This window comes from Cervus elaphus, chromosome 30 (genome assembly GCF_910594005.1).
Source record: "Cervus elaphus chromosome 30, mCerEla1.1, whole genome shotgun sequence".
NCBI lineage: Eukaryota > Metazoa > Chordata > Mammalia > Artiodactyla > Cervidae > Cervus > Cervus elaphus.
The window spans coordinates 84,434,970-84,449,301 of record NC_057844.1 but is presented as its reverse complement, the minus strand read 5'-3'; the positions used below and the strand labels follow the sequence as shown (position 1 = coordinate 84,449,301).

General features: G+C 57.5%; 1 protein-coding gene across 12 annotated transcripts in view; it reads right to left on the bottom strand.

The window, feature by feature from the left end:
- The window catches only part of ARHGEF7 (Rho guanine nucleotide exchange factor 7), a 107,616-nt gene that overhangs the window by 53,189 nt on the left and 40,095 nt on the right, over window positions 1–14,332 (bottom strand). For 9 of the 12 annotated variants that reach the window (XM_043892367.1, XM_043892355.1, XM_043892357.1 and 6 more), the window contains 3 exons: window positions 10,510–10,594; window positions 7,622–7,752; window positions 3,524–3,725 (listed from right to left, as the gene is read on the bottom strand). In XM_043892367.1, coding sequence (XP_043748302.1) covers window positions 3,524–3,725; window positions 7,622–7,752; window positions 10,510–10,594 — 418 coding nt within the window. Of the gene's footprint in view, window positions 1–3,523; window positions 3,726–7,621; window positions 7,753–10,509; window positions 10,595–11,289; window positions 11,312–12,305; window positions 12,400–13,046; window positions 13,068–14,332 lie in introns of those variants that run through there. The other 3 variants (XM_043892366.1, XM_043892360.1, XM_043892363.1) reach the window with 3 other exon arrangements.

The window sequence follows — 14,332 nt, the reverse complement described above, 5'->3', positions numbered from 1 at the left end:
CATCGAGGAGGCTTACAGCACACATGCCGAAAACGCCTCGAAAGAAACGGGGGCCCGAAAGAGTGAAAAGGCACCACAACAGTGAAGGGCGTCTGGAAAAGAAGGAAACAGTCTCTAGAAAGGAGCCCTGTGGTCTAAGGCGAAATCTCGGTGGACAGGCGGGGCGGAGGGAAGCGGGAAGGGAGAAATCTGAGGAGCGGGCAGCAGGTGAGTGTGGTCCGTACACCATGAGGAACGGCAGGACACCGGCTCAACGTGTCAGAGGCGAAACTCTGGACGTGGGGCTCCTGAGCCCCGCAGCGCCCACGTTCCAACCACTGGACCCAGCGCCCCACACCCGAGAGCAGCGCCAGCACTCCAGGACAAGCCTCCTGGCAGCCTGCCTTCCACCCGCACAGTCAAGACACCACCGCGCGTGTCTCTGTGTGTGTGAGATACACATGAACTGTGTGAATAAAATGAGCTCTACACACCAAAAGAGTGTCCACAGAAAACGTTCAGGGACACTGACACACACCTTCCGTCAGACAGCACATACTCGGGAAGGACAACCAACACGTCCGCAGCGAACTCTGAAATATCCTCACGCAGACCCCTGGAAGAGGTCTGAGGAATTGGATCTCTGAGGGAGTATTCCTGTCTTCAAAAGGACTGTTTCAAACCAGAAACCACACTCAGGCCCCAGGCGCAAACAGAGCACTGCCGTCTGCAGCCAGGAGGGGGCAGGCGAGCACGGCCACGCGTTTGCCACGAGAAGCCAGACAGAGCCCACCTGGAGACACACAACCCCAGGGGACATCACGGAGAAGGAGACCTCAGCTCTGGGTGCTCAGTAAAAATACCTGTAAACCAGATCAAAACCTAACACAGAGAAAATTCCTGCCACGATGGCCACTTAGGAGGAAGGAGTCTGTATGCTGGGACCTGGCATGTTTTGTTTACAGAAAATGAAAGATAAATTATACTGCAAATCACAATGTTTACGTTAAACCTGCGCTTTAAAAAAAGGAAATCTATTCCAAAATCATAAAGTCATACAAATTACTAAAAAAGAAAAAATGCAATTACACAAGTGTTACCATGATCCTGGATTTTCACTCTCAACTGTTACAAAGCAATATGCTAAAAACATGGTTTCACGTCTTTCCTTCTCAAATGCCCATGTTTAAAATCAGACAGGCACAGCTTTCCATGAAAGAGATTCAAGTAACCGAGGACACTAGGAATGGAAACTTACTCCTCAAAGTAATTATTCCTTTAGCTCAACAATCAAATAAACACCCCCCAGCCTAACAGATCACTCATTTGAGCAAACACGCATTCTCTATATTTTAAAGCTAAACAGGAAAGCGAGGGAAGTTTCCAGTTTCTTGATGAAAGCCAGGGGCTCCACGTGAGCCCTGCGAGGAGCTGTGTGACAGCAATGCAGTTACTCACACACAACTAAAGGGGCCTCAGATACACATACACACACACACACACAGAAACACAGGACCGAGTCAGAGAGACGGGACTCACAGGCAGAACAAAGTGCTGTGGCTACTCCTGACGCAGGTAACTCATGAGACGTGATGGCTGGTTCTTAGAGCTGTGTCTGCCCCCCTCCCCACAGTGCTCACGGCCCCCAGAAGTAGGGCTAAGAATAGAATACACCTGCCAGGCTGCTGGACACCCAGAGGCCACCACAGATGATGCTGACCACACGCACGTCCACCTGAAAACCACCCTATTTTTGCAGTGTCATTTCCAAGGTTAACTCTGGAAACTTCAGGAGGAGAAATACCTAGAAAGGAAACTTTATTTGTACTCATTCACACTTTTACTATGATGCCTCAACATCAGACCAGAATTTACATTTAAGAGCTGTTCACAGTAGAATTCAAGAAGCCCAGATTTAACAGATATCTACACAATCAGCAGAACCCACTCTTTATGGCTTGTTCCTTCACCAGCTCCGAGACCCTCTTGGGACACGCCCCTCTGCCAGCACTGTGACCTCTTGAGGGCGTGCCCATCACCAGCTCTGTGACCTCCTGGATCTCCTTGGTAAAGGGAAAGACCACCTCACCCTCAACCTCCCCCCCCAAGGGCCCAGTGCGCTCTCAGCCCCAGAAGGACTGCTCGGCTCCCCAGCACTCAGGCCCAGGGGCCAGAGCCAGGGTTGCCCCTGGACGGGCTGGCGGTTGCTGGCGAGTCCAGCCAAGCTGCAGCCTAAGGCATGTTTCCCAGCAGCCGTGTCTGTAACGCAGGCGGCTGGACGCCAGCGCTGTGCTTCTTGGCTGGTTCTGCCTGGGGACAGATTAACAGGAGAGTGTTCAGAGGAGGGTATTATCTGCACCCTATGCCCTGAATATCCCGGCAACACTGTCTTCTGGGGCTGTGGTGAGGACTGAAAGTCACAGATAAAAAGCACTTTATATAGGAAGCAGAACACAAAAACCTGGCTATTACTGTTAACTATATTCTAATGATAATGAACAAATATTGTTTTTATGATCAACTACAGAAAAAAGAGCAGCAATGAGATACCACTTCACACCCGTTAGCATGGCTATTATCCAAAAAAAAAAAGGAAACAAGTGTTGGCAAAGACATGGAGAAACAGGAGCCCCTGTGCCCGGCCACGGGGATGTGACCCGCACTGTGGGTGAAGCACAGCAGGTCCTCAAAACCGGAACGGGGCCCCGCATGAGCCGGCAGCTCCGTGCCGAGCCATGAACCACGAGGCCCACAGGACTCAGACGGACAGCTGCAGCCCCACGGGCAGTGACGTCGGCCCCCAGAGCCCAGGCCAGAAACCACACGAGTCCAGCAGCAGCCGGACAAGGAACAGACACGACCTCGCTGCAAAACGATACACACACGTACACTGGTCTCTGTTCCCAAGTTCCTGGCAGAAGGCTCCTGACCCTTTGGAGTGTCCCGACGAGAGCACTGGGAGCACCCAGGCCTTGGAGCTCCTGCAGTGCCGTGACGTGATCACACCTGAGCAGAAATGCACGCGATGCCAGGACCACCATTCCTTTCCAGAATTAGAAAGGCTTTGGAATAATTACTTAAATGCAAGAAACAGCGTTAAACAACTACAGAAAATGTACGGAAGGGGATGCATTTTAAAATACCATATTAGTGCAAAGAAAGGGACAGAAATCGCTCAACACCACACGACTGGCAAAAGACCCACGATAAGAAATTAACACAGCCAACGCGATACAGAAGCTTCAAGCCCTGAAGAGGGTAATGAACTGTACTTTATATAAATGTGCAACCACAAACTAAAAACGAACAGACATGACAGGTTTCTCCGCAAAACGGTAAAGAACAGAGTGAGTCTGTTTTCAAGCGCTCGTGCCACGACGACAGGAGACGCCGGCCTGAGTGTGGAGCCCCTTCTCCAGCCTCCAGTTTGGGGGACACCAGGCCCTCTGGGCAGGAAGGAAGGCACTCCGACCCTCCGCCAGGGCCGGACCCACGCCCAGCCGGGCGCCCCAAGCCCATCACCGCCCGCCCGCCGCCGACTCACCGCTGGGCTTGACCTCGCGCACGTAGTTGCTCGGGAACCAGCCGGTCCTGCCGTTGTGCGTGCCCTCCCACCAGCCCCCCTCCTCCACCCGCGTCACGTGGATGACGTCGCCCTTCGTGAAGGACAGCTCGTCTTCATTCGTCTGCTGGAAGTTAAACTTGGCTCTGACGACCAGCTGATGGTTGCTGTTGTCGGTCATGTCCTAAGGGGGACAAGGGAGGGAGAAGTCATGAAGACCACGGCGTCTCCGTCGCTACGATCAGACCAGGTGCGCCTCGGCACCACAGCACAGCCGCCCGGCACACACGGGGGCCGGCTGGAGACACGGGAGTGCCTGCCCCGCACCGTGCCCCGACTGCCGCCCAGGCCCTGGCCCGAGGAAACCCCGTGAACCGCCGGCAAGGCCTTACTCGGGCCACGTTAGCCCCCACGAGCACTCCACACACATGCACGGCCCCTGCGCTCCACAGCCTCGGGGCAGGAGCCGGGCTGTGAGTCTCATCGGCCCCCATCAACAGTCAGGGTCCAGCAGGAACCCCGCGGACGCCCAGTCAATGAGCCTGGCCCCAGAGCCACAGCCTACGACCCTCAGCCAGCAGCGCAGCCTAAGACACAGATGTGAGCAGGATCCCACGTCTTCCAACACTCTCAAAGTGTCTAAGAAAGAATCAAAGATGCTCCTTGTTCCACGAATAAAGAAACTCAAGCTTGACTGAGAAGACATAGTTACCAACACTGAGGCGAAGCTCTCTCAAAACACGAATAAAATAGAAAATCTCAGAAATGGAAGAGAACTTACAAAATTTACTCAAACTGACATAGTGAAAAACAAGGAAAACGATGAGATCCCCAGGGACCTGTGAGAAATGACAAAGATCTGACATTAGAACCAAAGTCTTGGAGGAGAAAGGACAGTGCTGAAAAGGAGTCTGAGAAGCACGGCTCAAAGTGTCCCAAGTGTGACAAAAGACACACGCACACATGTCCAGATGCTGAGTGAACCCCAAACAGGATACACCTCAAGATATCTGGACCGATTCATGTCATACCTAAACTTCAGAAAACTAAAGACAAAAAGACTGTAGTATCTGGATAAAGACATCTGCAGAGATGCAAGAACAGCGCCCTTACTCAAGACGTTAGTGTGAGACGCACTCTGCCAAAACAGTACTAACCAAGAGAAAATGAGGATGGAGGCAGTGGAGGGGTGGGCTCGGGTCACAGCGAGTCCAGAGGCAGTGGTGACGGAGGCTGAGGGGGCGGCTGGAGGCCTCACACTCTCCCTGGGAAGAGGAAATGGAGACACCCAGACCCGTCTGAATGCCCAAGAGGAGAGTCTTTCAAAAAAGGCAAAAGAGCAGACTGCCATCTGCCAAAGGCGCGCAGAACACCATCAGGGAAGGGACAGGCCCCACTGAGCCTGAGCCTTAAAGACATCGCAGGGAAAGCGCTGCCAGCACAGAGGCCACGGGCGGGCCCGGGCGCTCAGAGGTAAGGGCCGGGCGGCGGGGGAGTGCGACGCCCCTCTTTCACTGCAGGGTGTCCACAGCCACAGCACTGTGCTGTTCAAAAACAGCAACAGGCTTCACACGGGCGTTCATCAGAGACACGGACGAACGCCTGAAGAGCCTGTAGAAAACGGGAAAGCTGCATCTTTGCTGGATGTCTCCCAGTAGCAAGTCTCAGAGAATCACCTGGCTCTACGCTAGGTGCGTGTATCACCAAACAGGATGAAAAAGACAGAAAGCACAGACAGTGCTCAGAGCCCCAGGAGAAGCTGACGTGACGCCTGAGAGAGTTCATGTGTATTTACCTGTTTAGACATACACTGGCTACTATAAATCGTGTTTACTTAATAATTCAAAACAATGCATCAATCTTTATCTACTGAATTAAACACTTAATGCAAACTTAATATTTAACACCTAAAGTACTCAATAAAGCAACCTCTTGTAAGCTTTTGGAGGAACCGTGGACTGAGCACCGTCCCCTCAAGCTCAGGGTGAGGGGCACCTGAGAGGTGCGGGCTGGGCAGGTCAGGGCCCCACAGGGACACCGCCCGCCGGCGCCTCAGGCTGCGAGCCATCACCATCTCTCACCCGCCGTCCACTCTGAGCCCCGACACTCTCCTTTCTGCGCCACATCCTGGCTTTGCAGAGCCCATCGGGGTACTGAGGGCAGGCCCCGAAGGACGCCACACTGCCCCGGGAGCCCCCTGCCAGCCCGTCCCCAACGGCGGGCGCACACAGGCGGCGCCGGGGGGGATGGGGCACCGCCGTCAGGAGGCAGCAGGAGACGCGACCCACAGCCTCCTGATGGGCCAGGCCGGCACCAGGGCGCCTCCCCTTCAGGCAGGGACACTCCACAAAGGCCCAGACAGGGCAGCGTCAGCAGACGGCAGGGCAGCCTGGACCCTTCACTCCTGAGGCAGACTCTCAGCCGCCGAGCAGCCCCACCCTGAAGAACGGGCGTGGGCCCAAGGCAAGGACAGGACTGGGGGCCACGCCACACCAGCCCGGCCCTCCCCAGCGTCCGTCCCGGAAGCAGCAAAGGGAGACTTCAATCACGAGCATCTCATCTCGGCTTCCATCCTCCCCTCAGGTCAGGAGGAGCCTCACCACGCTCCCCCCGAGTGGTTCACCATGTCCACCACGCAGCTGAGGTGGCTGCGGGCTTTCCATTTCTGGTGTGACAAAACTTCTCTGGCAAAACATCAGTCCTGTACTTACTATGATCTCAGCAACATCCATTATGAAAGGACATTTAACTTAGTAAAATTCTTCAATTGCAACCCAGTCCTCATTTACACAAAAACAAAACAAACAGAAAAACAGATGAAAACTGCCACGAGTTGATGGGGCAGGCAGCAAAGATTTCTCTGCCCAAAGCTTGCTGACTGTTCTTGCATCTTCTGTGTGTATTTCATGAGGCAGCTATTTTCAAGGGGTCTGGACTCCTTCCTTCCTTTGGACCACGACGCTCCCAACAGGGCCCCCAAAGTCCCTCCAGCCCCGGGGTGGGGGGTGACACGCGTCCGTCCCTGTGACACGCTGACCAGTCGGTACCAAGAAACCCCACCCGGGGGGCTGTGCTGTTCACAAGGTCAGACACAGGGCCGGGGCTTCTCTGAGGGGAAGACAGTCACGCACACACAGCAGGAGAGCCAGCCTGAGTGCAAGCAGTTCAAGAAGAGGCAAAAATTACACCCCTTCTACAGTTCTCCGTTTTTAACAGTGCTTCATGACCTAACTCAAATGCATCTCTCTACAAGGCACAGCTCCAACCAGGCCAGCTTTATTTCTCCAGGATCCCCATGTGCTTACGGAACGACATTCCCCTGCGGTAAGCAGAAAGCAGTGGCTTCTGAAGACTGGAAGAGTCGGTTCTCTTCAGACTCACGTGACAAGATCGCTGCGTTTCCAACACAAAATGATTACCAGGATGCCGCACGAAGCAGAGTCACAGCAGCGGCTGGTGAAGCCAAGGGCCAGGCCGGTGTCTGCCCCAGGGGCTCGCTGGTGCCCACGCAGCCCTCAGCCTGGCCAGCGGACGTGGTGGCCGCCCCCACAGGCTCCACTCGGCCCCGCACGTCACGGCCCCCGAGGCCTCATTCCCAAGGTCTGTGCTCACAGCCCGTCTCCCAGGGTCTGTCCACCTCGGGGGCCCCCGCCTCACCAGCACTCAGAGGGAGCCCCTCACACGCTGCAGCCACGCTCTCATAAGGACAAAAACCACCTCGAGGCTCCTCCACGTTCAGCCTCTTCTTCATCATCCAAGTACAAGACATGGATTCTTGCGTCTCAACTTCTGATTGTGTGTACAGCAGGAAAGACAATACCATGCAAGTGACGAGGAAAACATCTCAAAGCCCACATCCCTCCAGATAAGCGGATGTACAAAGCCCACATCCCTCCAGATAAACGGATGCACATCTTGAAATAAGCCGACGTGAAGTGAGACCTGTGATAATCTGGCGGTGGCAAACGCCAGCCCCGAGAGCAGCGGCAAGGCAGCCCAGGCAGCCGCCCCATGCCAAGCGCCTCCCGAACCCCGGCCCCCCGCCACACCACCACCGCCGGAGCCCACGCCCACACTTACCAAACTGCGGTACTGGCCCTGGAACAACTGTGAAGTCCGGCCGTGCGCAGGCTGCGAGCCCAGGGAGTCGAAGGACTTGATCCGGTGGGAGGAGGGCCGGGCGCACACGGAGTCACTCCCCAGGCCGATGTCTGCAAGGTCGTCAGGGGGGCGGGCTGAGTGCCCTGCTGCCTGCCCGCCCCAGGGGCTCGCCCACCCCTCACAGAGAGCAGAGTCCCGGCCGCAGGACCCACCCGCACATGCCCCCGCTGCCCTTCCCAGAAACAAGCCGCATGGCAACATCTATCAGTTCCGTCACCAGGTAGTCTGTTCTGATCCTTTCCTCTCACCTGAGAAAAAACAGGCCTCCTGGTGAATTCCTTAGCAGACCACCGCCCAGGCCTCGCCCCCCTGCACCCCTGCTGCACGCCTCCCCTCGGGGCCAGCAAGCCACAAGCCCCAGTGTGACCGTGCAGAAAAGGAAAGACTCTGACTTGCAACAGAAGCCCCCGGCCCCTTCTGGCCAGAGCGGCCCCTCAGAGGGCGAGTCCCTCTGCACAAGGGCAGCCACACCTTCCTCACCTCCCAGGACTGTGAAGGACCAGGGTCAAGGGCACAAGAGGCTCGGTCTGGTCAGGACCACACGCCCCTCCACCACCCAGCATGTCTAGGTCAGCAGCCCTCTTCACAGATGCAGCGTGATCGATAAAGCGAGGCCACAAAAAGGTTTTCCAGGGAATCACTGCCCTGAGACGCAGGCCCTGGCAACGTCCTGAAGCTGCGTGGGGGCCTTCCATGAAAACATCCTGAAACTGGGGGCCTCCGGGCCCTCTTTCTGGCAGGTCTGTCTGGACTGGCTGGCACAGTGTCTGAGGAAATGCTGAGTTAGTCATCAACAGCTGAGAGACAGAGGACTTCCCAGGGAAAGAGAGCGTTCCAGCTGCTCTCCCAGCACCCAGGCAGGCACCACGGGGCATGCACTCCCCGACTGCCCAGAGCCAGCAGGGCCCAGGCATCCAGGACTCCTGCCCTAAAACCACCTGGACACTCAGTCTGGAAGCCCCACCAATGCTCAGGCCCAGATGAGCACTGCCAGCAACGGCCAGCGCTCCCTGCCACCGTGGGGCGGGGCCCGGGCGACCGCAAGCGCAGAGCAGCGCCCAGAGGACACGTGCGAGGAGGTAGCCCGGCAGCTGCCCCTGCACCCAGCGCGCTCAGGACCCCTCCTGCCCCACCGCCAGCCTTTCCTCTGCCCACGAGAAAGGCAAGGATTTGTCCACACGCCTGACAACACTTCCTTCAAGCGTCAGGAGCAGAGGGAAGACAGCGGCGGCCCTCTCTCCGCGAGGCCGACAGCCCGGAGGGCAGTGCACCTGTCTCAGCCCTGCTGCTGCTCACTCGGTCCCGTCCGGCTCTCTGCGGCCCCACGGGCGGCAGCCCCCCAGGCTCCTCTGTCCGTGGGATTTTCACGGAAAGAATACCGGAGTGGGTTGCCATTTCCTCCTCCTGGGGATCTTCCCAACCCAGGGATCACACCCATGTCTCCTGCTTGGCAGGTGGATTCCTTACCAGCGAGCTGCCAGGGAAGCCCGTCTTACACCTGAGTTGGCCCCTCACAGCTTACATCTGCAAAGGCACGGCCACCTGTCACACTGACTCCAAAATCAAGCATGAAGAGCAGTGGCCAACAAACCAAAGGCAGAGAATTCTCCCACTTGACAAGGCTCTGGCCTTGTTTCAGAGCTGAAGAGAGAAGCACCGAGTTCACTCCACAACGTCCAAGCAGGTCTTTGTAAAGAACAGCACTCTGCGTTCTGCACCCAGGGACGTCAAGGACATACGAGAAACACATCTTCTCCAGGTGGGGTGAGAGTGATGGCATGGGTGCCCTGGAGACACGGCCCCGGGCTGTGTCTACACGGCACGTGTGGAGCCCAGTACGCCCACCTCAATGACCGAGCGTCACCACCTGGCGGACAGAGCAGAAGCATCCTCCGGGCCCCTCTTCTCACCTTCCGACCCCGGAAACGGACGCCTCCAGGGCAAGAGCCGACCCGCCATCTCTCCCCCAGGCTCGCATGGGGTCTGTATCTACCAAAGCTGCTGCTGCCTGCAGCCCGAGCGCACGTCCAGCCCCAGGACAGCCCGTCGGCCGTGGCCCTGGCGGCTGGGGGCGACCGAAGCGAGCCGGGGCGTGGAGTCACGGGGGAAGCACTGCTATCGCGAGCCGGGCCGGCTGCCCCTCACTATGTGCTCACACCAGGTCCACCCCTTTGCCATGGGGGCCCTGGAGGCAGCACGCTGCCTGACGGGCAACCTTCACGAAACGCCGCACATCTCCTCCTGCGAGGCCTCCTCCAGGTGGAGCGCTGATGTCCATCTAGGAGCCATTTCTCCACCCTTCTCCTCCAGGATCCAGACCCTCACCCTCGTCTACACTCGCTCAGCTGGGTCCTAATTCAGCGTGACCCGAGGTGCTGCCACTGCAACAGCTAAGAACCTCCACTGCCAGCCACGGTCAAGCTTGGACAGCGGAAGCCGGGCCTGGACCTCTGGGCAGCCGGGCAGCCCCCTCAGCAAACAAGCAACGTGAGGGTCCTGGGGGTGGTCCCTGGGGCCCAGTCCTCCCCCATCTGAAGGGCCAGGACAGTCCACGAGTGCACCCTGGACGAGGGCCCCTCTGCTGCTCCCTCAGGTAGAGGAGGGAAAGCACTGGGACACACAAGGACCTGAAGAGGAAGAGCTGCTCTAACAAGAAAAAATAATAATATCGCAGCAAAGTCACAGCCAAGAATTTAGTGCAATCCTTTCTAAGCTCAATAATGTTCACCCTGTCTGGCTGATAGAAGGGTGAGGTTTCTGCCCCTGGCTCCCCTCGCCAACCTCAAGTTCAGCAGAAAGACACTTACCTGCTGTTACTTTATTCAGCGTCACTAAGGAGCTGAGGACCTTGTTGAAATTCTGCCCCTGATACAAATCGTTTGCCTCAAACGTCTGCAACGGAAAAAGAACAGCAGGATTAGCCGAGCCCAGCACCAGGGTGGGACGGGGCGGTTCTGTGGAGCGCAAGGAAGACAATGGGCTTTGCAGGTGAGACCCGGGCAGGGGCACCCCAGGAGCTCAGCTTCCGGGAGACCGGGCCAGACCCCTCCCGGGGCCACTCCGCTCCTGGGGCTGAGCCCATTTCTGAGCCACCCTGCCCCACCCGCCCAGTGACCTGGGGCACTCCTGGCACTCAGAGAGGGCTCTTTCCTTAGACTGAGGCCAAGGCTGCCGGGCACGCCTACGAGAGACTTCCTCTCCTAGTCACAGCTGAGGCCAAAGTCAAGAGCAGCCGAAGGGAAGCCCAGACGTCAGAGTGGACACGACTTGAGGGAGAGGAAGCAGGGAGGCAATTCCAGAAGAAGGGACATAACTGCGTCAGCCCCGGCCCCGCCCGCCCAGGAGCCGACAGAGCGCGCACACAGGGCCGCCCAGACACAGCGCTCGGCCTAGGACGCGGGCACAGACAGCACAGGCAGAGACGCACGCCTCAGTCCCAGACGCTGTCTGAAGAACCCCACCTCCCCACCAAAGAATTTAACCGTCAGATTACCCACGACTCTGTGCCAGGAAAAGTAGAGGAAAAAATTCTTTCAGAGATGCAATTAACAGAGTCATATGCCAAAATGAAAACTATGTGAACATACTTCAAAGGTTCTCTCACTGGGGCAAAAATGAACTCCGGTGGCCAGTCATCCCAGGAATGACTTCCTCTGCAGGTCGCCCGCCATCTCTGCCCCGGTTCACGGTTCCTGCGTCTCACATCCTGCCAGGAAGCCTGGCTCCCCTTCCTGCCCCCCGCCCCCTGCGCAGCTAACTCTTACTCCCAGCTCCCGCAGCCCCCCCGCGGACTCAGCACAGCCAGCGAGGCCCTGGCACACGGCACGGTCCCTGCGCGGGCCGCCCCAGAAACTGAAACCCGCAGCGGCAGACCTCACGCCCCACATGCAGAGAAGGGCCGCACGCAGGGAGAAGGTGCCGACCTGCCCAGCTCCCACGCCCACCCCCCACGGCTCGGCATGTCGCTGTGAGGACAGAGCCAGGACACCGGGCTGCTCCACATCTCAGCAACCACTGCCGTCTCCAGCCCAGTCTCCTGTCTTAACTTCCGAGATGAGCAAACATCCCCATGAGGTGTGCTTATTTAGACATGGACCAAAGAAGGAAAACCCAAGAGTTGAACAACCAGCTCCAGAAAGGCCATTAAACCCAAGTTGAGGGAGGGAGGCACACAAACAGAGTTGGGAGAGGGGAAGGGAGTCCTGAGCTCAGACACCCAAGCTCGCGGCGACACTGCTCACGCCTTCCTCGCGGACGGAGCAGGAGATAAAACATTCCTGATGCCAGATCCTGCCCGCCTGTGAAAACGAGTGCCCCTTAGGTCAGTCTCTGGAATCTGTGTGACACAGACTATAGTGCAAGTCAGAGGAGACCGTGATCCAGGTGGATGCGTGTAGCTGCATCTCCAATGGGCTGGCTGAGCTCCTTATTAAAAGGAGGGCCCTGAACAGGCCTCCGCTCCCTTCTGTCAGAACACAAAAGCTCCTTCTCCTGGAAAAGGTGGGAGGAGGTGGTCTCAGCTCTCAAGTCCTAATTCCAGAGCTTGAAAAATTCAAATTATAGTATTCTGCAAGAAAAAATATACATAAAAGTATCTACTAACCTTCATTGTGGTGAGGCGGAGAGTCACAAAACCCAGAAAAACAGGATGTTGAAAGCTGAAGTTTCCTGTTATTCCAGAACTATATATCTTACTTGGACACCAGGAAGCGTCTGGTTGGCTGAAGCAGCCCACCAATGGGCTCCAAAGTGATGTCACAACTTAAGTGAATTCACACACACACACATCACACTTCTCAACAGGAAGCTACACAATGAGACCAGACAAGCGCCTGCCACCGAGAGGGGAAGACGCACATTCTGAGTCAACAGATGTTTTGACTAAAGGGCTTCTCTAGAGAAAGATAACTGACTACTTCCTGAAACAGGAATCTATTCAACAAAAGAAAAACTCAGGGTTCAGAGAAAGTGGGAATAAGGGTGCACACAGTTACCCCGGGGCACTCACGCTTCGGAGACAAGCCTGCCCGCCCGTGGACCCTCTGCCGATGGTCACTTCAGTCCATAAGGGCACCGAGGCTCGAAGACAGAAGTCCACCCGCCCAGCGTGCCACCCCCACCGGCGCAGCAGAGAAGGCAGGTTCTCGAGCACCCAGCACCCGGAGCCCCCAAGCGCACTGGCCATGACACGGCACGGGAGGGCTAAGCCCGACCATCACTCCCCCGAGCCAACCTCGACCTCCCAGCCTTCGCGCTCGCTCCCGTTCTGCCCCACCCTCTGCCACGCTCTTTCCTTACACTCAGCATCACACATGGTATCAGGCTTGGACACAGGAGGGCTCACCTGTCCCCGAGGAAGAGATGAGGCGGCCACACGCCAGCTGTCACCAGCACCCACCAGCGGGACAATGCGGTCGGGGCCCTCCCACAAGAGCAGGAGCTCTGAGACCCCCGGCCAGAAGGTGACTATGCTTTGCAGGAGCAGCCCCGTGACTCTCTCGAAGGCGTCACCAATAACATGGTAAAACCGGCTTCCGAGGTCCAAGGCAAGAGCCAGCGCCGACCAGCCCAGAACCCACGTGCCTCATGCTGCCCCCTCCAGCTCTCCCGTCTAACTTCAGTCTCTCAGCCTCCACTCGGCCCTTCCCTAGATGCGGGGTGGGCGTCCCGCGCCCACCGCCAGCCAACGAGACATGAGCACAGGCACCCGCCCTGAGCAGGACGGTGTCTTCACGTCCCAACAGAAGCTTCAGGAACCTTCTGGTGTAAGGGCACAGCGCTCGGGAGCTGCTCCCGCGGCCTGGACCCCAGGATAACGAGGCCACTTGGCACAGCCACGCCGTCTCCGCAGCCAGCACAACAGGCAGGACACACCTCCCGAGTGGTCAGCCACGGGGTCGTGGGGGCTGCTGCTGAGCAAGCCTCCTCGGGTAAGAGCGGGACATAAACCACATCTTCCCCAACAGAGCTGGCTCCTGAGCAGAGTACAGCTCCAGAACACACAGCGGAAGAAAGGTATTAAGTGCCGCGGTCAGGTCATGGAGAGCGGGGCCATCGGCACACTAGACGGTAAAAGTTAAACCCCTTAGGCTGGCTGAGTCACAGAATTCACTGCTATTCAGTCAGTCCCCTCCCAAAACAGCACTGACCGCTCTAGAGCAAAGGTCTTCCTTCCTTCCAAACCCTAAAGACGCGCCTCACAGGCCTGCTCAAGGAATCTCCCAGAAAGACCCCGGGTCTCCAGCTTGCCCTCAGAGGGCTCTCTCAGGAGATGTCCCCTCTCCCCGCGCGTCAGCACCTCCGCAGGGGCCACGCGAGCCGGGAAGGAAGGTGGGGTCCAGGGATGAAGGGAGACAGAGCGCAGGGCACCTGCCACCTCCAGGCACCTGTCGACGTAACAAGTCACCCCAACACCCAGAAGCCCAACCACAAGCCGTGGCTCAGGAGCCCGCATCCTGGTGAGCACGTGGCTCTGTCTCCCATCTCCCACAGGAAGGCCCCAGTCGCCAGACCCTCCCCGTCCAGGGAAGGGCCACGGCCCCGCCTTCAGGAGGGAGGGTCCCTGCAGAAACCCGCCCCAGGCCCTCCAGGGATCTGACCTCCTCCCTTCTCAAACCCAGCCGCCACTCC